The 27621-nt window shown below is 33.3% G+C and overlaps 1 protein-coding gene and 1 pseudogene across 1 annotated transcript; both read left to right on the top strand.

The window, feature by feature from the left end:
* The first annotated feature begins 746 nt into the window (after positions 1–746).
* On the top strand, positions 747–1949 carry LOC149132496 (chemotactile receptor for terpenes 1 pseudogene; annotated as a pseudogene).
* A 16376-nt stretch (positions 1950–18325) lies between these two features.
* LOC106875776 (chemotactile receptor for terpenes 1) lies at positions 18326–19782 on the top strand. Its single transcript, XM_014924038.3, has one exon. The coding sequence runs from the start codon at positions 18326–18328 to the stop codon at positions 19514–19516; it is 1191 nt and encodes a 396-aa protein (XP_014779524.2). The 3' UTR covers positions 19517–19782.
* Positions 19783–27621: the final 7839 nt, after the last annotated feature.

The following is a 27621-nucleotide window of genomic DNA, read 5'->3' on the forward strand; positions in this document are numbered from 1 at the left end:
TGTAAGGTGTTTCATATTTGTAAATTTGTGTCCGTTCGATCATTGAACTCTCATGGGTTTCCAAAAGGGTTGCCATCGTTATTCTTATTCGTGTTGAGGTAAACGTTTGTGAAATCATATTTTATTTGCAAACATAGATTCATATAAGCTCCTTCACTACTTATTTCTTTCAGATTGCTGAGCAACCTACTCACCATGTAAATTTTTGCCACCAAAAGACCACTTTCATTTCTTCGTGTGTATATTGTTTTGACACTGGAATTATAATACCAGATATATATTGAGATTTGTAAATAAGAAACTCTGACTTCTCTAAAATTTGAAGGGAATATATGATACAAATGAATGAATTAAACATACTTGACTATACAAGTGACAATCTAAGTTAACATTTTCAACTTTGTTTAAATGATTAAATTGGTCGAGGTAACATTTTCCATAAAGGTATTTTACAAATAACAATGTATTTTAAAAAGAAATGGAGAGCATTTTGAGAAAACTCATTATTTGTATACTGCTTGTAAAGTGGGAGTTGTGCCTTGATGTATGCTGGTAAAGTATTGGGAAAACGAAAAAAGCTTTCTGCTCTATGTATCTTATTTTGTTATAACAGTAATAAAATGTACAACAGTTATTTACAGTTCAACAGAACTATTACAAAATTTAGACAAATCAATATTTACTAGGAATTATTACCTCAAACACTAGAATATATAAATATTTAACTCTTAAAAATATTACAGAAAATGAAACTCATGAAATATTTGGTTTTTAGCTTGAGTTCAATGATATTGATAGTAAATTCCAACCCAACGCATGAGGATGAAGAGCGATTGAAAAATACCTTGCTTTTGAATTATAGAAAAGATATAAGACCTGTTACTAATTTGCTTACATCTGTCGACATAGTTGCTTCCTTGATTCTTCACACACTGTATGACTTGGATTTCGTAAATAACTTACTGAAGGCTCGTTATTTGATTGTCCCATCGTGGACTGATGAATATCTGACCTGGAATCCATTGGAATATAACAACATTACACACATATATATACCAAGAGATTTAATATGGACACCATCTCTGATGATGTGTAATTCAGTGAATGAGCAAGATGATTCGAATATCAATCGCGAAGTATACGTTCACTATAAAGGAACAGTGGAGTTGTGGTCTCTTAAGTACATAGAAACCTATTGCCAAGTGAACGCTTATACGTATCCATTTGATGACCAGAAATGTAAAATATACATGTGTGTTGCTTTACATTATCCATACGAAACACGATTAAAAACAATCTATTACAGGAATATGCATTTGGCAGAAAACTACAAGTGGGATATTCATTTCTCTGGTGAGGCAAATGGCAAAGTCGAAGAATGCAGTTATGCATTAGTGGTAATGCAGTTACGACGTAAACTCACCGTAGGAATCATAGCTATGTTGATTCCGACAGTAATGATGACTATTTTAACTGTTTTTGTTTTTCTTCTGCCTCCTGAGTCAGGGGAGAAAGTTTCTCTAGCAATGACAATATTTTTATCAAACATCTTGTATCTTGTTCAAATCGATAAGAATACACCAAAAAATTCGAAATATCCTTCACTTCTCATGTTATATTTAATGTTATTGTCAATGTTAAGTGGCATCGTCACACTTGGATCTGTGGTTATAAGTAAATTATATGTTAATCAGCAATCTGAAGAAAAAGAATCAAACCCAACAGACGGAAAGAAAAACAAATCTCAAACTAATGATGTAACAGATATTTCAACAATTTCAACGGCACAGTCCGAAACTGTCATTAAAGATGAACTCCAAGGTCAGGAAAAGAGAAACTATATTTCCAACCACGTACGACTGGATGCTATATTTTTAAAAACTGGAATTGTAATATCGCTTATAATGTCAATTGTGTTTGCAATTTTGGTATTTCAGCCACTGGAATAATAAGTTCAGCGTAATTTATTTCTCGCTATTTCTTTGCAAAATATATTCATTCTATTTTTTGAAAATCAATTTATATTTCCTTAGACATTCTACGTTTACTAAGACGGCGTGCTCGAAACGTTTTAAATCTTTCTCTGTACTTCTAAAATCTACAAGTCCATCGATATCCTCTTTCATTGCTAGTAGTGAAGAGAATTATTGTTTTTATAAAAAAGCTTCAGATTTGAATTATAAGTATGCCAGCGTACAAATCTCGATTAAAGTGTCATAATTGTAGTTTTGTACAACAATTCCTTAAAGCATGAAAATGACAATTCTAATCAATGATATTTATGAGTCACCTAATGAAGATAATGAGTCCATTACAAGAAATTAAAGTGTATGGGACAGAAAGAAGATATACAAAGATTTAATGAACTCATGTTCTGTATATAAAATTGAAAATGTGAGTATAGATGAGATTTTACGAATTTTACGTGTTGTTTTGAGATTTCGTCTTATATCATTTTATATATTTTCTTTCTAATGTATATACGGAACAAAGCATAATATATATGAAACATCTGTATATATTTCTATGAATTATTGCGTTTTGATAAATATCTATGAGTAAGCGTAGACATAAATTCCATAACACATGTATATATACATACAAATGTATGGTATGAAACAATGTGATTGGCTTATTTTAATATAGCTATGAATATATATATAAAATTCAATGACCTAGTGATTTTTAGAGTAGCACTTACAATACTAAAATTAATGGTACATACTACTTTAATGTACGTATGAAGAAGTAAATGCATGTATGTGTGCATGTATGCATATATGTATATATGCATTATTGATGAATGTATGTACACAAGCACGTGTAAAAGCCATATTCTGTATAAAGTTAAAATGTTATCGGAATTTCTTTTAAGTAACAGTTTCACATGATAATTAATAACTACAACTGAACTAATTTATCTCAGTGGAGATATTTTAATCTAGCGAAAACTTACACTCCGCTATACGGAGAAAGCAGTCTGGGTCAAATGCTTCTTTTGGCTGTCTTCACACAAATTGAACATTTTAAAACTTTATTCATATACTGTATTGTATGTATGAGTATATATGTAGATATGAATGAATATATCTATGAATATATATTGGTACCTATGTTCCAATATACATTCATACATATATGCATATATCAAATGATGAGAGACAGAAAATGGAATTCACGATACTCTTTCTTCAGAAGCTCTATGATATTTTCCACTCATCATGCAGATAAGTTGCTGTCCCATTGTTTGTCATGCATTATAAGGACACAAACATATTCCAGAACTAAATCCAGTGACTTATACCTCCACACAATTATTGACATCAGGTTGCTGAAGAGTGCGAACAACGTGCTTGCCTCGGTTTTTCTCTAGCCATATTGGATGGAATGCTTTGTCGTTTAATTTCGAAGGGAAATCCTCCATGAACCCCCAATGTGCTGAAATTTGTGAAAATCGAAAGATATCCGTAGAAAACGTTTCCTTTATCGTCTGACATATGGTGTGTTTCCTAGTCTAGGTAGTTCTGGTGATTTTCCTGGTCAAGGTTAGTTGGGCAATATGAGTACTGGAAATTTGTGCATTCCGTGCTTAATGAATATGCACTGAACTACCACAAATCCAGCAATTCACTGACGGTCTTAGGTTTTCAGATGTGTAGATATCTTTACAAGAGATTGTTTTAATTGCTACAAAATTCAATGAGTTTGATAGTTTCCCCATGAAAATGCATCATTGGCTCTTTTACCAAGCCCAAATTCTAGTTTGGTGTCAGTATTAAGTTGCTTAGCAATGTAAAGGATAGCTTGCAGCCGTTGATTAAGTTTCAAAATGAGTGATGGTATCTCTACACACATCATATTTACATGTTGCATTGAGAATTTTACTGGATGGAAACAGTTCTAAACAGGATAATACATGAGAAGATTTGAAGATTCCACAATGAATATTAACTTTTATCTGTGTTGTGAAATAACATGATTTTCCTAGTTTCATGAAATATCTGATGAAGACTATCAATGGCCATCTTGTAAATTATCCAGGCCTTTTATAGTTGTATATTTTTCCTCATGTAACAATCAAGGAGCGTTTTGTTAAATGAGTTAATCCCCGTATTAACAAAACCCCAATTCATAGCCATTTTGTTCAGCAGAGAAAATGTTGCTTCTAATGAAGGAAGTGTTTGTACATTGCATTATTATTATTATTATTATTATTATTATTATTATTATTATTATTATTATTATTATTATTATTATTATTATTATTATCATTATTACTATTATTATTATTATTATTATTATCATTATTATTATTATTATTATTATTATTATTATTATTATTATTATTATTATTATTATTATTATTATTATTTTCAGTATTTTTATTTTTATAACGTGCTTTCACTTCACTACCGAGCGCAGCTCTGTGCGCCTTGGGTATGTGCTGTGGTTTGCTGTGGTGCTCTTATGTTTACTGTATTGAAAGTGTTTTGCGTAGAATGTGTGCAGTACCCAGTAGTACAATTTTCTGTATGTTATATATATTTGTAAGTCCTGGTGTTTTTGTTATGTATTTGTCGGAATATTTTTTATTATACCTAAGGCACCTACTATGATAGGAATTGTTTCTGTTTTTAGATTCCACATTTGAGTTATCTCTATTTCCAGGTCTTTGTATTTTGAAAGTTTTTCCATTTCTTTTAGAGAAACGTTGTCATCTGCTGGTATTGATACGTCAATTAGAAAGCATTTTTTTCTTCATGATCTTTGACAACTATATCTGGTCTATTTGCCTTAATTTCTCTATCTGTGTGTATTGGCATATCCCAGAGTATGGTTGCTTTCTCGTTTTCCGTGACCTTTTCTGGCGTGTGTTTATACCATCTTTTTTCTGTTGTTATTCCATAGTGTTGGCATAGCTTCCAGTGTATATAAGTCCCAGCTCTGTCGTGTCTGTGAATATATTCCTTCTTAGCCAGGACTGGGCAGCCAAAGATAATATGATTTATTGTTTCTTGTCCATCTCCACATATTCTACAGTTACTTGTTATATTTCTTTTCATTTTGTGTTTTTGGTAATTTCTGGTGGGGAGGCTTTGGTCTTGTGCAGCAATTAAAAATCCTTCAGTCTCTGCTTTGAGTCCTGAGCTTCTCAACCATTGCTGGGATTTTTCTCTGTCTATTTCTTTCGCATTTAGTTTAGCCCAGTATTTACCGTGTAGGGGCTTTTCTTGCCATCGTTTTATCATGGTTCGTTGCTGTTCTAGTTTTAGTTTGGATTTCATTTGTTTTATAGCTTTTCTTCTTCTTCTTCTTCTTCTTCTTCTTCTTCTTCTTCTTCTTCTTCTTCTTCTTCTTCTTCTTCTTCTTCTTCTTCTTCTTCTTCTTCTTCTTCTTCTTCTTCTTCTTCTTCTTCTTCTTCTTCTTCTTCTTCTTCTTCTTCTTCTTCTTCTTCTTCGTATTTGTTAGGTAGATTGATTTCTTGTTTGTATTTGTCAGCTTCCTTAAATACTGAAAACAGTTTTTTGTTTTGCTCGTGTTTTGTGGCTATTTGTATTAGTTTCCCTTGCTTTTGGAGTAGGTATTTTTGCAGTCCTATGGTGGTTATTTTATAATAGTTTTCTAGCTGTATAAGACCCCTGCCACCTTCTGTGCGTTGTATATATAGCCTTTCTATGTCAGATTTTGGGTGGTGCATCCTATATCCTGTCATTATTTTTCTTGTTTTCCTGTCTATTTTACATAGTTCGTTTAGTGTCCAGTTAAGGATGTTGTAGCTGTAGCTTATAACTGGGACAGCTAAAGTGTTGATACCCATTATCTTGTTTTTAGCATTGAGCTCTGTTTTTAGTATTGATCTAACTCGTCTATAGTACTCTTTCTTTATTTTTTCTTTCATATGTGTATGTTGTATCCTATCTAGTTTATTGACTCCTAAATACTTGTATGGTTGGCTTTCGTCTAGTTCTCTTATTTCATTGGCTTTATCTAGTGTTATATTGCTGTTTTTAACTAATTTTCCTCTTTTCAGGTTTGCTTTGGCACATTTTTCTCATCCGAATTTCATATCTATTTCCTTGGTAAAGCCGTGTACTGTCTGTAGTAGTGTTTCTAGCTCTTTGTCGTTTTTAGCATATAATTTTAGGTCATCCATATATAGAAGGTGGCTGACTGTTTTTCCGTAGCATTTGTAACCGCATCCAGTTCTATTTAGCAATTCTGTTAAAGGTGTGAGTACCAGACAGAACAGGAGTGGAGAGAGCGTGTCTCCCTGGAATATTCCTCTTCTAATGGGGATGGCTTTCGTTTTCACAAGTCCGTCTTTTGTTTCGAGCTGTAGCACTGTCTGCCATTTGTTCATTGAGTGCCTTATGTATTTTATGATAATTGTTGCCACCTTGTTTATGGCTAGCGTTTCCAGAATCCACGTGTGGGGAACACTGTCGAAAGCCTTATTATTATTATTATTATTATTATTATTATTATTATTATTATTATTATTATTATTATTATTATTATTATTATTTCTATTATTATTATTACTATTATTATTATTATTATTACTATTATCATTATTATTATTATTATCATTATTATTATTATTATTATTATTATTATTATTATTATTATTATTATTATTATTATTACTATTATTATTATTATTATTATTATTATTATTATTATTATTTTATGTTTGACTTTTGTTTTGCATTTGTACAAGTTGGATCCAAGTCTCACCTAGAGACCTCAAGAGACAACAAGTTAGAAGTTCATGTAGGTGTTATGCCTAGGGTACCATATATTTGGATTTGTACAGTTTTGTTCTAGTGAATGTTTAAGAAACCATAAGAAAATTATGTGTTTGTTTTAAAATTTGAGATCACATAGACAGTATTACTATTATTATTATTATTATTATTATTATTATTATTATTATTATTATTATTATTACTATTATTATTATTATTGTTGTTGTTGTTATGTTTTTGTTTCCAATTTTTCTTCTTCTTCATCGTCGTCGTCGTTTTCTTCTTCTTCTTCTTCTTCTTCTTCTTCTTCTTCTTCTTCTTCTTGTTTTCCTTTTTGTTCTCCTCCTTCTTCATTCCCCCCTACTCTTATCAATTATTATTGAGACATTACGAAATGATAGTCCAGTTGTGTTCCCATTTTCTCTCGAATTCTCAAGTGCACTCAAAGAAATAGTTTTCGTTTCGGATTTTAATTAACAAATGGACATTTATTGAATATGTTTATAATATTTGTCATGCATTAATATTTCTCTTTTATTCTACTCTTTACAATCTAGCGGAAAATAATCTCTTGTATGCAGTTATATGACTCTCACAATGGTTACATTGAACAAAGAATAAAGTGCAGGAGTGGCTGCGTACTAAGAAGCTTTCTTACCAACCACATATTTCCGGGTTCAGCCCTACTGCGTGGCACATTGGTCAAGTGCCTTATACTATATATAGCCTTGGGCCGACCAAAACTTTGTAAGTGGATTTAATAGAGAGAAACTGAAAGAAGCCCGCGGTATATATATATATATATATATATATATATATATATATATATATATATATATGAGTGTGTGTGTGTGTGTGTGTGTGTGTGTGTGTGTATGTGTGTGTGAATATAGCTATGTTATATGTCTGTGTTTGTTCCCGCTACCATCGCTTGACAACCAATGTTGTTGTATTTACGCCACCATAACTTAGCGGTTCCGTGAGGAAGCCGATAGAATAATTACCAAGGTGGCTTACAAAAGATAATTCCTGGGGTCTATTTGTTCGACTAAAAGTAGTGCTCCAGCATTACCGCTGTCAAATGACTGAAACTAGTACAAAAAACTAAAGAACATGAGTTTACCTTAGATATTACAATACTAACTAATATTACACCTGTCTTTATTTCATCCTAATTTTTACCTTGATTTTTACCTTCTGTTAAATTTCAATTTATTTCCCGTCGTGTTTATATTAATCCGTTTATTTCGTAAACTATATATCTAGAAATCTTTCTCTAGTTTTGTTTCTCTTTCCCTACCTCTTTTAAGTCTAACGATGAATATATAACGTTCCATATATTCCTTGCTATATATAACATTTTCTCCCACGACCGTAATCCACTGTTTGCTGTTAGGTATCTTGCTAAGTCTCACTGGTATAGTAAAACGTTTTATTAATCTTATTACTTATTGTTGTTCAAATATCACTATTTCGAATGGTGACTATCTGTGTTTAAACTTATGTAGAGTGTCGATGAAAGAAATCTAAAATAACTGTGATATTCGTTGACATATAATGAATCCGTTGTACCTGTATCAGTTTATAAATTACACAGCAGAATTCTGTAATTTATTTTATATATACATTAATGCAGGTATGTAAAATAATTTATTATTTATGATACACTAAATAATAATTTTTATATGATAAAGGTACAAAAAGATCGGAGTTGTATGGATGTCAATTTGTGAAATGAATTTTTTCATCTTATACCTCTTCTCTTTCTTTATATCTGATAGACTCATGAAATAATCATAACCATTTGGATTTATTGGATTTCACCTGCATCGGATTATATAGTACAACCCTTTGTGTTGAGTTGCTTGATATATAGTTTGCAGCATGAGACATTAAAACGCTATTTTTATTGTTAGTGAAATTCGTATATTGACCAATAAGTATTTATATATATACAGGATTTGGACAAAATAATGAAAACACCTTAAATTTTCAAAGAAATTTATTTTAATGGGGTAGGGTCGCCTTGGCATTTTTTTTTCATGATCTTTGACAACTATATCTGGTCTATTTGCCTTAATTTCTCTATCTGTGTGTATTGGCATATCCCAGAGTATGGTTGCTTTCTCGTTTTCTGTGACCTTTTCTGGCGTGTGTTTATACCATCTTTTTCTGTTGTTATTCCATAGTGTTTGCATAGCTTCCAGTGTATGTAGGTCCCAGCTCTGTCGTGTCTGTGAATATATTCCTTCTTAGACACCGTAGTATATCTCCAGCGTTAGAAGGTGTGCAAAGGCAATGATAACTATAATAATAATAATAATAATAATAATAATAATAATAATAATAATAATAATAATGATAATAATAATAATAATACTAATAATAATAATAATAATAATAATAATAATGATAATAATAATAATAATAATAATAATAATAATAATAATAATAATAATAATAATAATAATAATAATAATAATAACAGGTATTTTTTCGTTATCGGTTACAAACGTTGCTTACATAGCAAAAATATGAGACAAAAACAAGGGACTGTTGGCTTTTACATAAAATACATGTAAATAATTAAAAATAAAATAAAATAACAAACAATTAAATTTTTAACAATTAAATTTTCCTAATAGAATGGAGTGCCGTCCAAGGGCATCTAAGAAAGAACAAAGTTACCGAGTCACACTACTCACCACATGCGCGACGTTAAGTGCTCCTCTCTGTTCCATAAAATCCAGCCTGCAAACTCATACTTACAGTAGGTCCACTTACTCGTGTCATACTCGTTATTTTCACCGTTGAACATAATTTTTGTGCTACAGTACCTCAGTCTTCACTCTCCAAGTGGAACCCAAAACAGTTGATAAGGACCAGCCTGAAAAGCACCATGTCTCTATTCAGGACTTTAGTTGCGTCCACAATTCAGGCAATGCTTAAGCAATCTTTGTATAGATACAGAACGGTTTCACAATTCTGCGCGAAGGCGTCGCTGGCGACATTTACTTTACCTGTAGAATGTTTGTTGAACCGTCAATATCCCCAAGGATTTCAGGAAATTATTCACGAGTCCTGACCCTAAATTTCTGCAGCAAACGCGAGCCAGATGATTTCCCCTGACGCCCGACGAACGTTGTCGCTCTTCTCGTTACTAATCCTCTGCAGAACGCCATGTTGAAACACACACCAATCGCATTTTCCGACTTGCGGAACCTTTTCATAACTTTTCATACCTTTCCACCAACAAAGAAATGCTAGAGAAGTTAGTCTCAGCGCTTACCTCTTTATTACAGCGGCAGATGATGTTGAGAGCAAATAGACCGTCTGACCAATGGAAGGGGTGACCTCCATACAAAGCGGAATAGGAAGCACGCAAATCAGGTCTTTGATGTACTATATTCTTCCATAAACCCTGATTTCCTGAAGAATACATATTTTTGCTTTGAAATTACAAGGGCATTTATTCACTGGCGTGTACCACCCCTGTTTAACGGATTTAGTACTGACTCTACTCTCTGTAAAACTCGATAATTACCAGTATTAGAAACAATAATATTACTTCGTGTTATTTCAAATATACTATGAATTTCACCTATGGAAAAACATTGACCTATATTCAAGAGAATGGGTCATTTCAGTTAATTTAAGATCAAAATCATTATTTATTCACACATTAAGGAGGCAGCAGGCAGAACCGTTAGCTCGCCGGGCGAAATGCTTAGCAGTATTTCGTATGTGGTTACATTCTGAATTCAAATCACAACGTGGTCGATTTTGTCTTCCATCCCTTCAGGGTGGATAAGTTATGTACAAGTGAAACACTAGTGTCGATGTGAGCGACTAGTCCCCTACCCCAATATCTCGCCCTGTTATCATAGTAAAAAGTATTATTTATTCATATATTAGAACTGAGATTGCTAATCTCATTATCATTATCATTATTACTATGACTATTTTCCTTCCATATCAGGGCTCAAAGTCATTTAAAAATCTGACGCTAGGAAGAAGAAACAGACAACCACAATCCAGGCACGTTAACATATTCCCAGAGAGATATTGGCCGGCATGAGGGAGATTTAGAGTACTTATATGGCATAAATATGGGTAAGGAGGAACTGGTAAAACTGATTGTCCTCCAGATTTTGGAGCAATTTATTTCGGTTATATTTTAGTACACCAATATAGTTCAATAAGCATATTTTAACAAATGGTTAAAATACGTGTGTGTACGGTTACATGTGAGTATATGAAATGTGTGTGAGGGTGTGTGTGGCTTTACTTCCACATACGCCAGATTAATTTAATTCGTCCTTAGTCGAGACACCATTTGTTAATGTCCTGTTTGTATTTGTATTTTTGTACCATTTCTCCGGTTTTTGTCCTTGTTTTCGCATACATTCGCTTGCTTTATTCCAGGGAATCTAGTGCTCTTATCTTAGATATTCTTGGGGCTGGACAGAGTGGAGCAGACTCGTGTGTAACCGCTCGAAACTGCTGAGGAAATCTGGAACTTGACTCGATATAGAAAACACCGAATGACCCTTCCTTGTTTTCCTGTCCTTTTTTTATAGTTTAACTGTCCGGATGTTTTCTTGTCACCTGTTGCGTTATTGTCTCATTTCTTGTTTTATTTTACACACACACACACACACACACACACACACACACACACACACACACACACATATATCCTTTTATTTTTTTCTTATAATTGTTTCAGTCATTTGACTGCGGCCATCATGGAGTATATATCTTTAGTCGGATAAATCGACGCCAGGACTTATTCTTTGTAAGCTTAGTACTTATTCTATCGGTCTCTTTTTGCTGAACCACTAATTTACGAGGACGGTTGTCAAGTGATGGTGGGGACACACATACACAAACACAGACTACTTTCAGTTTCCGTCTACCAAATCCACTCACAAGGCTTAGGTCGGCCGGAGGCTACAGTAGAAGACACTTGCCCAAGGTGCCACGCAGTAGGACTGAACCCAGAACAATGCGGTTGGGAAGCAAACTTCCTCCCATACACCCACTCATCCACCTATATATGTTTGCGTACATATATATATATATATATATATATATATGTATGTGACCACCACAATCAAATTTTTTCTCTCCGTGTTTTTCTCCTTGTTTTTCTCCTTATTCTTTCTGTTGAACAGCGTAGCTCGAAACGCTAAAGACTTTCTCTATTGCCGAGCGTTAAACTAATACATCCTTTTCTTTTTTACACCACCTGTCCTAGCCTGTTGTTGTTTTTTTCGTAAATTCTCCTAAATATATATATATATATATATATATATAACAATTAGAAAATGTAGGATAATATGCTGAACCCAACTACTTGCAGACGATGCATCCCGTTGAATTCATTAATTTAATTCATAGCAAAAGTGACAAAAAAGGAAGAAAAGAAAAAGAAAGAAAGAACCAAAGCACAGGTGTCTATGGCAGACTATGTTGTTTTGCCAACCTGGTTTACATATAGAAGTACAAAGTACATAAGGAATTAGAGGATGAACAGAAGTTTAATCTTACAGCTGTTTCGGCCTAAGGCCTAAGGCCGAAACAGCTGTAAGATTAAACTTCTGTTCATCCTCTAATTCCTTATGTACTTTGTACTTCTATATGTAAACCAGGTTGGCAAAACAACATAGTCTGCCATAGACACCTGTGCTTTGGTTCTTTCTTTCTTTTTCTTTCTTTATTTGTCACTTTTGCTATGAATTAAATTAATGAATTCGACGGGATACATCGTCTGCAAGTAGTTGGGTTCAGCATATTATCCTCCATTTTCTAATTGTCATACAAATTTGGGGTAAAACCTCCACTTTTACCCGCTCCCATTGATTGCACTTAGTATAGCACTAGTGTAGCAATAATTGGGTACCCTCCCAGCAGTATACTTAGTGGGTTGAACTCCCAACCCCTAACTCTCTCACGTTATATATATATATATATATATATATATATATATATATATATATATATATATATATATATATATATATATATATATATATATACACACATATATATCAATATATATATGTATATATGCATGCATGTGCATTATCGATATTTAGTTATAGTAATAACATATTTTTCACTCAGTATCAGTACGACACACGTGTAGTGAGAAGAAAGGTTTTTATAATGTATCGGAAATGTCCCTTAGGAGTAACTTATATTCATCTATTAGTTACACGAATTGGTTATCAATGTATTTACTGTTCTCACATTCAGGCAAAGTCCTTTCCTATTGAAGGCGTTGAATGTGCTATTTTCTTCTCTAACGCCATCCTTGTGTGTTTAGAGCTGTAAGCATTTGTGTATACGTAACGAATGGGTATATATATACACATACATGTATACATATGCACATGCATTTATATGCATGGATGGATGGGTGTGTGTATGTATATATATATATATATATATATATATATATATATATATATGTATTGTTCGAATTTCTATACAAATGTCTATCAGTGAGCAACACATATACTTTCATAATTGCATTTGGGTGTATACACAAACACACACACACAAGCACAGACACACATACGCAGATGTACCTGTGTGTGTGTGTGTGAGTATGAGTATGTATGTATATATAAATGCATATATATATATGTATGTATATATATATATATATATATATATATATATATATATATATATATATATATATATATATATATATATATAATTATTTATAATGTAAGCCTACTAATATTTAATATAATCACGGCGCGTAGTTCGTACTTAACAACTGTGAACGAATGGCTGAATGAATCCAACATATGTTGAATATCAGAATGTCATGTCTTATTTCACTCTTCGTTAATATCTGAAGAATAAAAAGGTACAGTAATTATTCAAGTTCGTTTTCTATAGACTTTGCAATATTTTCTCTATTTCTGGTACATTTGTGGTATTTTGTCAACTTACGTGGTAAAAATCGCCGTTCTGGTTGACTAGTTTACCTGAATTGTAACAAATTTATCATATAAACATCGTATTTATAATTTAAAAAAATTGTGAATGTAGGTTTTCTCCATAGCTGAATATGTACGTGAAATTATATGTATGTATATTTCCACCTATCAATCTATATACGTAATTATACTGAGTGACAGTGTATATGTCTATGTCTATGTATAAATATATATATATATATATATATATATATATATATATATACACATATATATATATATATATATATGTGTGTGTGTGTGTGTGTGTGTGTGTGTGTGTGTTTGTGTGCGTGTGTGTGTGTGTTTCTGTGTGTTTCACATTTAAAGAACAGATATACATTTATCTATATATGTATGTATAGGAATGGCAGAGAGGACGGACCATTTTGAAACGGCTATTTACACAGCCCCAGCAGGAAAGACAGGTGTCCGACAGGAACCATTCTGTACATGGTGCGTTAGCATTTTCTTTTCGTTTCAGGTGAAGCCATGGCGCTCTGGACAACAGAGCATCGCGCGTTTGCCCACAGCAGTTAGTGAAGAATAGCAAGTATTTCACAGAGGCTAAGTGTGAGTTTCGGTGCCACTTCAGCATTCACCGATATCAGCCTCTTCTCACCCATTACACAATCTTACGTTGGCTGAATGCACTTCGTACACGAGGAACACTAATGAACAGGAGACCGGGGTGGGTGCGCCACAGACGGTACGGATCCCAGAAAATGTGGAACGCGTGACATAGAAATGATAAACACCTTTTTTTGTACCTGAGTTATGCCGAAAAGGTATACCTATTCGACGTGTGTGCTTTCAGGAGGATGGGGTGACGGCTCATACAGCCACAGCATCAATGAACGTTCTTCGCCTCTCTTCGGTGACGTCTCATTTCCAGGTTTGATGACATTCCTTGGCTCCTCGGTCCTCTGATTTATCTATGTGTGATTATTTCTTGTGAGGAAGCCTCAAAGTACGTGTGTACGGGCATAGACCCCGTACATTAAGTGATTCGAATGAAGCTATTCGTCTAAAAGTCGCCCAAATCGATTGAGTAATGTTGGAGAGAGTGGAGGCCAAATTCCAAGACCGCCTTCAAAAATGCATCAATGAAAACGGGCACCACATGATGGATGCTGTTTTTCACACTTGATTCTGTTTTCATTTGTATATATGTATATATATATATGTAGGCATGTATCTATGCGTGTATGATGTCGTATGTGTGAATATTTGTACATATATATACATATATATATGCATCTGCATGCATTTGTATATCCGCGTGTGTGTATATGTATATATATGTATACTCATACATGCGCCGTGTGTGAATATATGCCTGCTACGGGTGTGCATACATGTATTTTATGAGTTTGAGTATTTTAATTTATAAAAGTTCTAAGATAGGTGTAAGGATTTTTCTATGTGAAGATGAACTTATAAATGCATACATACGTACGTGTGTATGTATATATATCTATCTATCTCTCTCTCTCTCTCTCTCTCTATATATATATATATATATATATATATATATATATACATATATATATATATATATATATATATATATATATATATATATATATATATATTTATATTTATACATATATATGCATATACATGTATATGTATATGCGTATCGTGTACGTGAAGAGGTGTGTATATGAGCATAATGATGCGCGCGTGGGCTCATATACGTGTGTGTAAGTGTGTATGCGTGTATGCATGTGTATATGTGTATATGTATATATATATATATATATATATATATATATATATATATGCGTGTGTGTGTGTGTGAGTGTGCGTACGTGTTTGTATATATGCACGTGTACGTATGTAGAGTTTATGAACGAAAATTTCTATTTACGTGTGGTTTTATTTTTATAATATCTTGTATTTTTTTACTTTTATAATTTACGCCTATTAGAGTAACTTCCCTTTATTCAAGGTTTTTTTTTTCATAGCGTTCTTGTCTTAATAACTGATGAGAATGCCTAGAAGCTTTTGGCCCCGGTATCTGAAACTCTGAGTATTATTATGTCAACTAACTGATTTCCTGTATATATATATATATATATATATATATATATATATATATGCGACATTGTGAACATAGAGTAAAGCATGGAAAATATTCCCTTAGGGTTATGCAAGGGGCATTTTTCTTTGTCTCTTTCTCTTTTTTACTGTTGTGAAATGTTTGTAACAGGTAATAGGTAGTACGGTGGTGCATCAGCATGGCCGCAGCTCTGAGCTGAAACTTTGAAATGAAATGAAAATATATATATATATATATATATATATATATATATATATATATATATATATATGTATGTGTGTGTGCGTGTGTGTGCGTGTGTGTGCGTGTGTGTGTATGTGTGTGTGTGTGTTCTCGGGTAGTTTTAACTCTTTATTAACTTTAGTGTAAATAAACCTGATTACATTTATACTTTGAATAAGAAAACTGTCCTGCTACTAGGAATATTACATTTATTTATAAGCAAAAACTGTATGAAACGCAAGTATATTTGTGTCCTAAGAAATTTGCTTCCTAACCAATGGTGCCAGGAAATGTCACATTGCATGGATTCGTGGCAAAATGTCTGCTATTGTACTTCCGGAACTACAAAATCCCTGCAGGTAGATTTAGTAGGCGTACTCTAAAAGAATCATGCTGTATATGAATGTGTATCTGTGTGTCAGTGTGTGTGTGTGTGTGTGTGTGTGTGTGTGTGTGTGTGTGTGTGTGTGTGTGTCAGTGTGTTTACGTTTGGCCTCTAGTACTGCTTGACAGCAAGTGATGGTTTGACAGTGTCCCTGTAATTTTGCAGTTTCATGAAAGGTAGAGATTTAATAAGTACCAGACGTTGAAAACTATGTACTGGTGTCGTTTCTTCCAATAAAGTCCTTTAGATCGGTGCCCCAAAATGGCCACAGTTAAATGACAACATGTAACATAAATGCACACACACGTGCACACACACGTGCACACATTCACTAACACACACACACACACTCACTAACACACACACACACACACACACACACACGTAGATATGGATATGTATGTATACATATATGTTTATATAAATTTTCTATTGATATAATTTCGACATATGTATTTGTTTAATTTTGTCATGGAATTCAACAGACGACATTATGATTTCATACGATATTATGTAACCATTCGACAGTTAATATATTGCACAAGACAAGGCGGCGAGCTGACAGAAACGTTAGCACGCCAGGCAAAATACTTCGCGGTATTTCGTCTGCCGTTACGTCTGAGTTCAAATTCCTCCGAGGTCGACTTTGCCTTCCATCCTTTCGGGGTCGATAAATTAAGCACCAGTTACGCACTGCGGTCGATATAATCGACTTAATCCCTTTGTCTGTCCTTGTTTGTCCCCGCTATATTTACCCTCTTGTGGGCAATAAAGAAATAAGAAACGTCAGCATGCCGGGCGAAATGCTTAGCAGTATATCATCTGTTTTTACGTTCTGAGTTCAAATTCCACCGAGCTCGACATTGGTTTTCATCCTTTCGGTGTCGATAAATTAAGTACCTGTTGCGTATTAGGGTCGATCTAATCGACTGGCAACCTCCCCAAAAATTTTGGGACTTGTGCTTAGAGTAGAACAGAATATTTTGCACAAGACATTAACTAAAAAGCTTATGAAAAACGAGCATTTATACACAGAAAAATATTTCAAAATGAAACATTTATATCAGCGCAAATAAATGAGATGAAATTCATACGTTGTTATTAAATTTGATAATTTTATGTTTTATAAAGTAGCCCCTAGTCTTTAATCTTTAATTTTGCGCTACGATTTTCAGCCCCACTAGGTGTTCCTGCTACTGTTATACTAATGTGTGTTTGCTGCCTTCCATTAAACTATCATTTAGACTTGTTTGACTCAAATTGTGTTTTCAATTATATAACATATCACTGAACTTTTTCAGGTTCCTGATTCATCCTGTCACTTAATCAGTAGCAAAGTATTCGGCAATCTTGAATTGCCTTGAATTACATCAAAGCAAGACGTACCATTTGAAAGTGTGACGTCTGCTGGAGCAATCAAGAAAAGAATCAAAACATATGATATATATTTACAAAGGCAATTTAAAATATATTTGGGAAGTTAAATAATATCAATAAGCGCATCACAATCTTAATTCAATGGAATATGCGAGGATAAAAGAATAGGCTGAGACGACTAGTCAAAGCAAAGAAATGTATGTCTATATGGAACTTTTATAGGGAATTTTTATAGAACCAATCAATGAGAATACCATTTCTAATGGCAAAATTATATTGTCGCTATGTCTACTGACGTACAGTAATTTTCTATTAATTGTAGATCATATACTTTGTGAATTGTGGGAATCGTCGATTCACAGGAAAATGGATTTTCGTTGTCTATCTTTACAGTGTTATGCTGTGTGAAAAACTCATTCAACAAGAATCATATCTCAACTAAATTTTAGAGATTTCCTCAATTTCATATTCACATGAAAACATTTACAGAAAAAAATTACGAAGATTTAAATTTTCAATGTAGGAGAAAATGTTGCTCACAGAGTGTTTTATTTATACACTTTGCTCAATTATATCGATCGTAAATTCCGATGCAACGCACAATGACGAAAGATTATTGAAAGATAGTATGCTTTCAAATTATCGCAGTGATATAAGACCTGTTATAAATTTGTCGACAACAGTTAATATGAAGATTTATACGACACTTTACACCCTCTATGATTTGGACTTTATAAATAACTTACTAACGGCTCGATATATCATTAAAGCTGTTTGGTTTGATGAACATCTTAAGTGGAACCCTTTGGACTATAACAACATTACATATATATATATACCAAAAAAGAAATTATGGAATCCAGGTTTAGTAATGTGCAATTCAATGACACAGTCAGAAGAAAAAGATAGCTTGGATGATGTTCTCATTTATTACGATGGATTTGTGAGAATGCTATCATTTACATTACTACAAACTTATTGTCAAGTGAATGCTTACAGCTATCCATTCGATGAGCACAAATGTGAAATTCGCATGTGTAGTGCAACGTACCATACTGATGAAGCAAATGTAACATCATTTCTATTTAATGTGTACTCTGAAGAAGAAAATTATAAATGGTATATGAGCATTAGCGATCAGGAAACCTACAGTTCTTACGTAGTGGGCACAGTATATTTGCGACGTAAGCTCACAGTCGGTATCATAGCTATGCTAATTCCGACAGTAATGATGACTATTTTAACAATTTTTGTCTTTCTTCTGCCTCCTGAATCAGGTGAGAAAGTTTCTCTAGCAACAACAATATTTTTATCAAATGTCTTGTATCTTGTTCAAATTGATAAGAATACACCGGCAAATTCAAAATATCCTTCACTGCTTATTTTATATTTAATGGTGTTGTCATTGGTAAGTGGCATCGCCACACTTGGATCGGTGGTTATAAGCAAGTTGTATGTTAATCAATCATCACAAGAAAATAAGTTGAAATTATCAGAGGAAAGTAAAAAGAAGTCACAGAGAAACAAAGTTGAGGATATTTCAATTATTTCTATGGAGCATCCGGAGACTTTAATGAAAGGTGGTCTCCCAAGTAAGAAAAAGAGAAATTTCGTTATTGACTATATGCGACTGGATGCGATATTTTTAAAACTTATTATTGTCGCCTTGTTAATAATTTCAATATCATTCACGTCTTTGTTGTTTTCCCCACTGGAGTAAGAAAATATTTGTTACTCTTTCTTCATATCTTTATAAAAAAAAAAAAGTAATACTGTTCTTTCTCGAAATCCAACATACATTAGATCCGCAGTGACAATTATGTTTTGTTTCGCTGGGGAGCAGCTGTATCTAGAAATTTCTCAGTACTGCTTGAAGATAAAAGCACTAAGCACTGTTCAATATAATTCATTTTCAATGACAAAAATTTGTAAGATGCTCTGTCCTGTATTTTTACCCACATAAGTAATACGGATAATAAAAGGGCAAGGATATAATTGACTCTGCAGAATTCCGTCGAATGTATGTGTGTATTTTTGGATCACCACTCGATAACCGATAATTGTAACTTGAACAATATTTCTTGTTAGCTACTGCAACATAAATAGACATGAGTAGTTCGCAATATTTAGTGCTTATTTGTTTACTGTGGTGGTATACTTAAGAGAAAGGAAAGCTCATTAAGATGTTTTGAAATGCCCAATTTCTTACCGAAGAAACATTGAATATTTGCAATTGAAAATTACAGGAACAGGTATGGCCATATTGTTAACGATTTCCCTTCACAGACTTCTATTCTCAGTTTCAAATCCTTTCTATTACGCTTCTGATTGGTGCCTTCTAAAGTTTTTCCGACAAGCCGAGAGTCTTGTGAGCAAACATGCAAGAACGAAATTCTTCGAAATTACCTCGAATATGTATGAGTGAAGGACAAATATATTTTTGTGTCAAAATTATGATTACAAGTTCAAATACACGTATATACGCATTCGTACACGTACGTATATTAATATAATCATATATACGCAGTTCAAAAAAGTTTTGCATATATCGCTATACTCATGCACTCGTACATGCAACTGCTTTTAAGTATATAAATTGCGAAAAGAATGCATGCACAATTGCTTATACATACATGCATAATATTTATTACGTACACACACGCACACACACACAAACACACAGATAAAACAAGACTCGCACACAGATATATATTGACGTATGCATATGTATATATATTTTTATTTATGTACATCTAACTATTCATCTATCTAGCTATATATATACACATAACACACACACATATATATATAGATATAGATAGATATATATATTTATATATATATGTATATCTATCTATCCATCTCTCTCTCTCTCTCTCTCTCTCTCTCTATATATATATATATATATATATATATATATATATAATATATAAACACCAGTGTTTACAATGTTTCACGAAGGAGAAATATAATTGTCACTAATTGTGTCTAAGGTGTTAGAAAACACCGACAATGCTAGAAATAAGAGCTAAAGCGCTCTATTGCTGTAGTTAACGCACATGAATGAAAACATAGACTGAAAACATACTATTTATGTTTTCCTTTATTTGTGTACTTTGAATTCACGAATCGCTGTGAATTAATGAAGGAAATATTTTAAAATTATACATATTTTTCTTAAATATGGAAATATACTGGTGAAGAGTGTAATATGCGGCAAATTTAAATTAAATTGATTTTTCAAATTAATTAATTTAGTTTGTACATTAAACACGAAACTAATACAGTATTTACCACAAAATTTTAAATAAACTCTTATGCATCTCGCCCGCTTTACAGTTATTTGCTATCAAGGCTAATTATTAGCTTTTTATCGTTTACTGGTTTCAGTCCAAGACTGGGGTCATGCTGGTGCACGATGCTTTTATTTGAACATCATATTGAACATGTATGGAAGATAGTTTCACTGTTTCTCTCTCTCTCTCTCTGTGTTTCTATATATACATATTTGCCACCTCGGCAAAAAAAGCATGTCGAATCGTGGATTGAAAGCATAGCTTTTTCTTTCCCTCTAATTTTGGGAAAATATTTGAGCAACTTGAATTACGAATCGCTGTAATGAATAAAGGGAATATTTTAAATTTATACATATTTTCCATAAATATGGGAATACACTGCTCAAGAGGGTACTATGTGACACATTTAAGTTAAATTGATTTTTTTAAAATTAATTTATTTAATTTGTACATTGATCACGAAACTAGTACAGTGTTCACCGCTATAATTTTAAATAAAATTTTATTTATCACGCCCGCATAAACAGTAGCTGCACGACAACGTGAAGTATATTTGCCATTTCAATGTGGCTAACCGCTAAAGGTGGATGCTACTGCACCTTGTAGCCCCAGGAGGACACCTCCTCCAGCTGGCTATTGATACATTTTATGGACACCGAAAGTGTATCAAAAGCCAGCTGGAGGAAGTATCCTCCTGGGGCTACAATGTGCAGTAGCACCCACTCTTAGCGGTTAGCCACATTGAAGTGGCAAATATCCTTCACGTTATATAATATATATATATATATATATATATATATATATATATATATATATATATATATATATATATATACACATGTACAATTTAAGAAATTGAGTCAACATGAAGGAGTACGCTGGGACAGTTATTTTTTAATCACTACAATTATTTCTATCAAACATGGTTCTTCAAAAATAGAGGTATTTGATTATGCATCTGTTTGCATAATGAGATCCTGCTGCGTTTCCTCATGTGATATTCAAATGTCTCCTGAGTTTAACATCTTCGACTTCAAGGCCATCTCATCCATCCGTCTTGGGTTAACTTTTGTAGCAGTTGGATGATTCACGCTGTTTACTGCCACAGTGTGTTTGTTGGACTGCTATGAGTGGTAGTGGATGACTCTTTTGGTAGCGGCTGATCGCTGACCTGTTCTTCATGGTTGGATACACTTGCTAATTTTATTACCTGATCTTTAGTATTTAGAATAAGTCTAAGGTTATGCTCCAGCGTGGCCGCAGTCAAATGATTGGAACAAAAATAAAAGACTACATATCTAAAGAATAAAAGAATACATACAATAAATGAATACTTACATACATACATACATACATACATACACCTCACCAACTCTAGACACAAATCAATGAAACTTTATGGCAGCTCTTCATACCGAGCTCATGGCGGAAAGTTCGTCACTTTAAAACATGAACTCAGGACGATGAGCGAGAAACTCTGCTATCGCAAGTGAATTTTTGAGCGAGCCAATATCAATCGCAAGTTTGTTTCCAGCCCACAAGCTTTCTACAGAGAGATTAAGCAGGAAAACATTACTACTATGAAAACTCCCTGCCAAGAAAATGTACAGTCATTCTGGTCAAAAATTAAGAACGGAAAGAGGGATTGCAACCTGAATGCATCATAGTTAAATACAAGTGAGAGAGAGTACGGTTATAGCAGTAGGCAAACTGCAGAATGAGAAGGCACCTGGCAGGGACCTAATAGTTGGATATTGGTACAAGAAGCTGACATTTCATAGAAACCAATTGATATGTATGTTCAAAAGGACTATGAAAGGTCAGACTGGTATAACACATTGGCTTGTTACAGCAAGGACAAATCAAGAATGGAATCACCGAGACGGCCGGAAATTGCAGAACCATTACTTGCCTAAACATTATGTACAAACTGTACACAAGTTGTCTCAACCGAATCCCTCCAACTCCATTGTGAGTCGAACAACATTGTGACTGATGAACCGGCTGGTTGAAAGAAGGCAGTGTGGGGATGTGACAAGCAAATTCTAATAAACAAAGTCTGACAATAAGAAGGCATTCGAATCTATCCCCCATTCATGGCTTTTGAAGTGCCTACATCTTGCAAAAGTACCTACTACCTTTTTTGCTGCTATAGAGACTCACAAAGACATGGACAACTATTCTTACCCTTGCAACTAAGAACAAAATAATTGTTTTTAATAGTATAGGCATTAAAAGGGAATATTCCAGGGAGATAATCTTTCTGTACTTCTTTTCAGTTTGGCACTGAATCCATTATCGTTCTTACTGAAGAAAACTCTCAGAAACATCAATGTCACTCACAATTTCTTTGCAGACAACCTGATAAGTTATGCTAAAATTGGTAAAGAATACAAAAAACAAGTGGAATTAATAACAACATTTTCAGCTGATATAGGCATGGAATTTAGTCAAAAGAAATGTTCATATTTGGTTATAAAAAGAGGAAAGTAAGTCCCCTAAACCCAAAACTTGTGCATCAACCGTCTCTCTGTCTCGGCACAAGAATGTTACAAGTACCTAAGCATAGACGAAAATGTATCATATGTAGCCACAGTATTAATGCCGTCCTGACAGTGTAGTGAGCAACATTGTTCGATTTGACAGTGAATTCCTCAAGAAACACTCTCATAATGATGATCTCCTAAAGAGCCCCAAAACAGCTGGGCTCTCTTACCTCAGTGAAGACCAGGACGGAAAGCACTCAATGTACAAAAGAAACAAAAAAGACCAGGCATGGGTATGTTGCCCGGAAGCTTGAAGAGGACAGTAGAAGTGACATGAAGAACAGCCTCTCTTGGATACCAGACCACTACATCACATCACACTTTGAAGGCTATGCGTTTGCAATCTAGGAACAGGAGATTGCCACAAAGTAAGTAGCAAGCAAGAGTCACATTGACGCTCTTGTAATCCCAAGGTGCAACCGCATGTGTAGGCTATGTCGGGTTTCTGTGGAAGACATTACGCATGTGATTAGCAACTTTTCTAAAATGTCATCACGGCACTACCTCCCTATGCAGCACGATGTTGTCGCTAAAACAATTTACAATGCCATCCACAAAAAAGACTGTCATGAATTTAACTTAGAAATTCCCTCTGTTATGGAATACATTCAGAAACACCAACTCAAGGAATACTGGCGGAATATTCCCATCAAAACGTCTGTCAACTGTAAGCATAACAAGACGGATATTGTTGTTTAGAACAGGGGCGGGGGCAAAGATATGTACCATCATACAGGTTAGCTACCCTGCTATATAGATATAAATGTCTCTTTGAAAATCGAAGAAAAAGAGGCTATCTTTGGACAACTGCTTCGAAACCTCCAGCTTCTATCTCCAGACTATGAATTCATATTCATACCAATAATAATTGGAACACTAGGTTTTGTTAGTAAATGTTTAAAGAAGAATCTGGATAAACTGGGATTTTCAGGAAAAGAAATCGACCGGTTGATTTGTACAAGTCCAATCTGTGAGTGGAACAGTAGAAATATGCAAGACATTTCTCAACTTCCAAATGGTAATTTATTTGTGTTAACTACACCCCAAAGACGGCGCCTTGTATCTTTGTTGGAAACCGGCTCCCTCCTCACTGGAACATTTATAATAAATCAAAAATAGAAGAGACACCCATCCATCCATCCATCCATCTATCCGTACGTACGTACGTACGCACATACATTACATATACATGAATATGAAAATATTTACTCAAATCCTATCAAACTCTTAAACTGTTGGCGGACGAGATTATAGCTTTGTGCATGTCAGTTTTTTTAACCGCTTTTAATATTTTGCCGACAAATATTACATAGTGCGGTAGTTTCTTAATGTATTTGTGTATGATAATTTCATTTTATTTATTGCAGGTAACTGAAATGAAATACAAATTGTACGACTTTAAACTCACCTTTTTGTATTGAGAAACGTTAAACATTTTTTATTTAGGCGTTATTTGAATTCGCTAGTACAGAGCCCTGTTTCTTATTGAATTTTTTTCTACGAAGCCACATTAATTTAGAGACATTTTTTAGACTACTATTAGCTTAATGTGTTTTATATTGTACATAAATTGGAAATGCTGTTATACAAGTTGCCATCTACCTTCCTAACAATTGCGAGGAGGTTTTTAGTAATTTGTACAGTAGCATATACATTACACAAGCAGGTTTCCTAAAGGAGTTATAATTACTAGAACTTAAATTAAGAGTAATGTCAAAATAATTAATTAACTGAATTAACATTAATAACTGAAGTAATTTTATGGTTAAACAGTTTGAAAGTATTAATTGCATCTTTTATGTCTGTTACTGGTGGTCATTTCTGTTATAGATGAAAGTTAATACCTCTAAAATATTACATTAGGCTAGGAAGTTTTCTAAAATAAATGAACCATCAACTTACGGACTTCTATTCTGAGCCATAAACAAATGATAAAAGCAAAAGAAAAAAATGCACCATAAGAATATCAAAGTCTCTATGCCTTCTTTTTGCATATTATAATAAAAGCAATGTTAAATTCCGAAGACTTAATGTTCTATTGCAATCGAGATCTAGTACATTCATTGAGATTTATTAATGAAAAGGTACACATCTTAAATATCAAAAAGCTACAAATCGCCACCGCAATAACACAATGATAAATATCTCATTCTAGCATATTTAGTGTGGATATTTTGTTTTATATACAATCTGATATATTGACCATCGATATGCGAACTTTTCTGAAATGTACCATAGTTCATAACACAATGAAAATGTTTAATGTATGTTTACAACTAACATAAGAAAATGTTTAATGTATGTTTACAACTAACATAAGAAAATGTTTAATGTGTGCTCACATATATATATATATATATATTTAAATATATTAATATACATATCCCATGTTACTATGAAATATTTCTACATGTTTTTTTTCCCAATACAGATACATTGAGTGAATAAAGTGTTCAAAATCAGACATGTCTTTTAGTTCTGTTTTATAAAATCTGCATTTTATTCCTGTTGCTGATTCTAGGAGGCGATTGGGAAGAATTATTAGCACGCCAGGCCAAATGCTCAGCGGGGGTTTTCCCGTTTTCACGTTCTGAGTTCTAATTACCCCGTAGTCCACGTTGCCATTCACCCATTAGTGGTCGATGAAAATAATATATCAGTTGAGCACTGTGGTCTAGGTAAACGATTTATCTCAGTGCATACAAATTACTGACCCTGTGCATAGATTTGACACCATTATTCATCAAATATTATCAAACGCTTTCATCTCTATTAGAATCTTTAAAATGCTCCCCTGCCCCCCGCAAAGCATTCAGGCGTATTGACGAGAGATGTTGATTAAAGTGTAATCCACGTCATCGACAACGACAGCGAAACTATTATTATAATGATGATGACACTGGTGATGAATAGCAGGATGAGGGGGTACAGCAGAAGAAGGATTAGAGTGATGAATGTGTAGTAATTGAAACGAATCATAAAATAATTGGCATCCCAATTAAATTGTATGATATTTTATTCGATTTTTTGTAACAGTTTCATGACATACATGCAAGAATAAAACCCTAAAAGAAAAAAATACGTGACCATCTATAAATAGAGCACACACACTCACACACACACACACACACACACACATATATATATATATATATATATATATATATATATATATATATATATATATATATATATATATATATATATATATATATATATATATGTATATATATATATATACACAAGAATAAGGGCAGGGAATCGTCAATTAATAATAGAATTAATAATTAACAATTTTGCCAAGTAGTTCAGTATGAAAAAAACCTTTATCGGTAAAACCATTTATCATCATAAATATACAGGGATTAGCAATTGAGTTGCTTCTCCAACATACTGAAAATTTAGAAATAGCAGTCAAAGAACTACTGATTCTAAACTACAAATTTTTCTCTACAACGGATGGCGATATTTATGGCACACATAGAACAAAAAACCGGAGGGAAAAGCGTAAACAAAACAAGTCTTTAGTTAATTGGATACGAATCGTTTCATGGTTAAGTGAATGAAAATTTCACTATTCCAATCTTCAGCCCAAATATTCTGATAAATTTGAAAGTGTCTCTAAAAAAATTCACGGTAATTTTTGGCCATGCGACACCAAAAATCAACGATAAGAAAGGCACTTACGAATTCATCGGCTAGTGAGTTCAGGCATCTCACCTCAAAGAAATCTATTCCATGTGCGTCACAAATAGTCCCGTATGAAAAGAAGTCCCGCGTGGAGGGATTACGGTTTAACCATCTAACTTAGAGATATCAAATATAAAATATACAAGAATAAGGGCAGGGAATCGTCAATTAATAATAGAATTAATAATTAACAATTTTGCCAAGTAGTTCAGTATGAAAAAAACCTTTATCGGTAAAACCATTTATCATCATAAATATACAGGGATTAGCAATTGAGTTGCTTCTCCAACATA

Source organism: Octopus bimaculoides, chromosome 15 (assembly GCF_046866305.1).
Source record: "Octopus bimaculoides isolate indiv1 chromosome 15, ASM4686630v1, whole genome shotgun sequence".
Taxonomy (NCBI): Eukaryota; Metazoa; Mollusca; class Cephalopoda; order Octopoda; family Octopodidae; genus Octopus; species Octopus bimaculoides.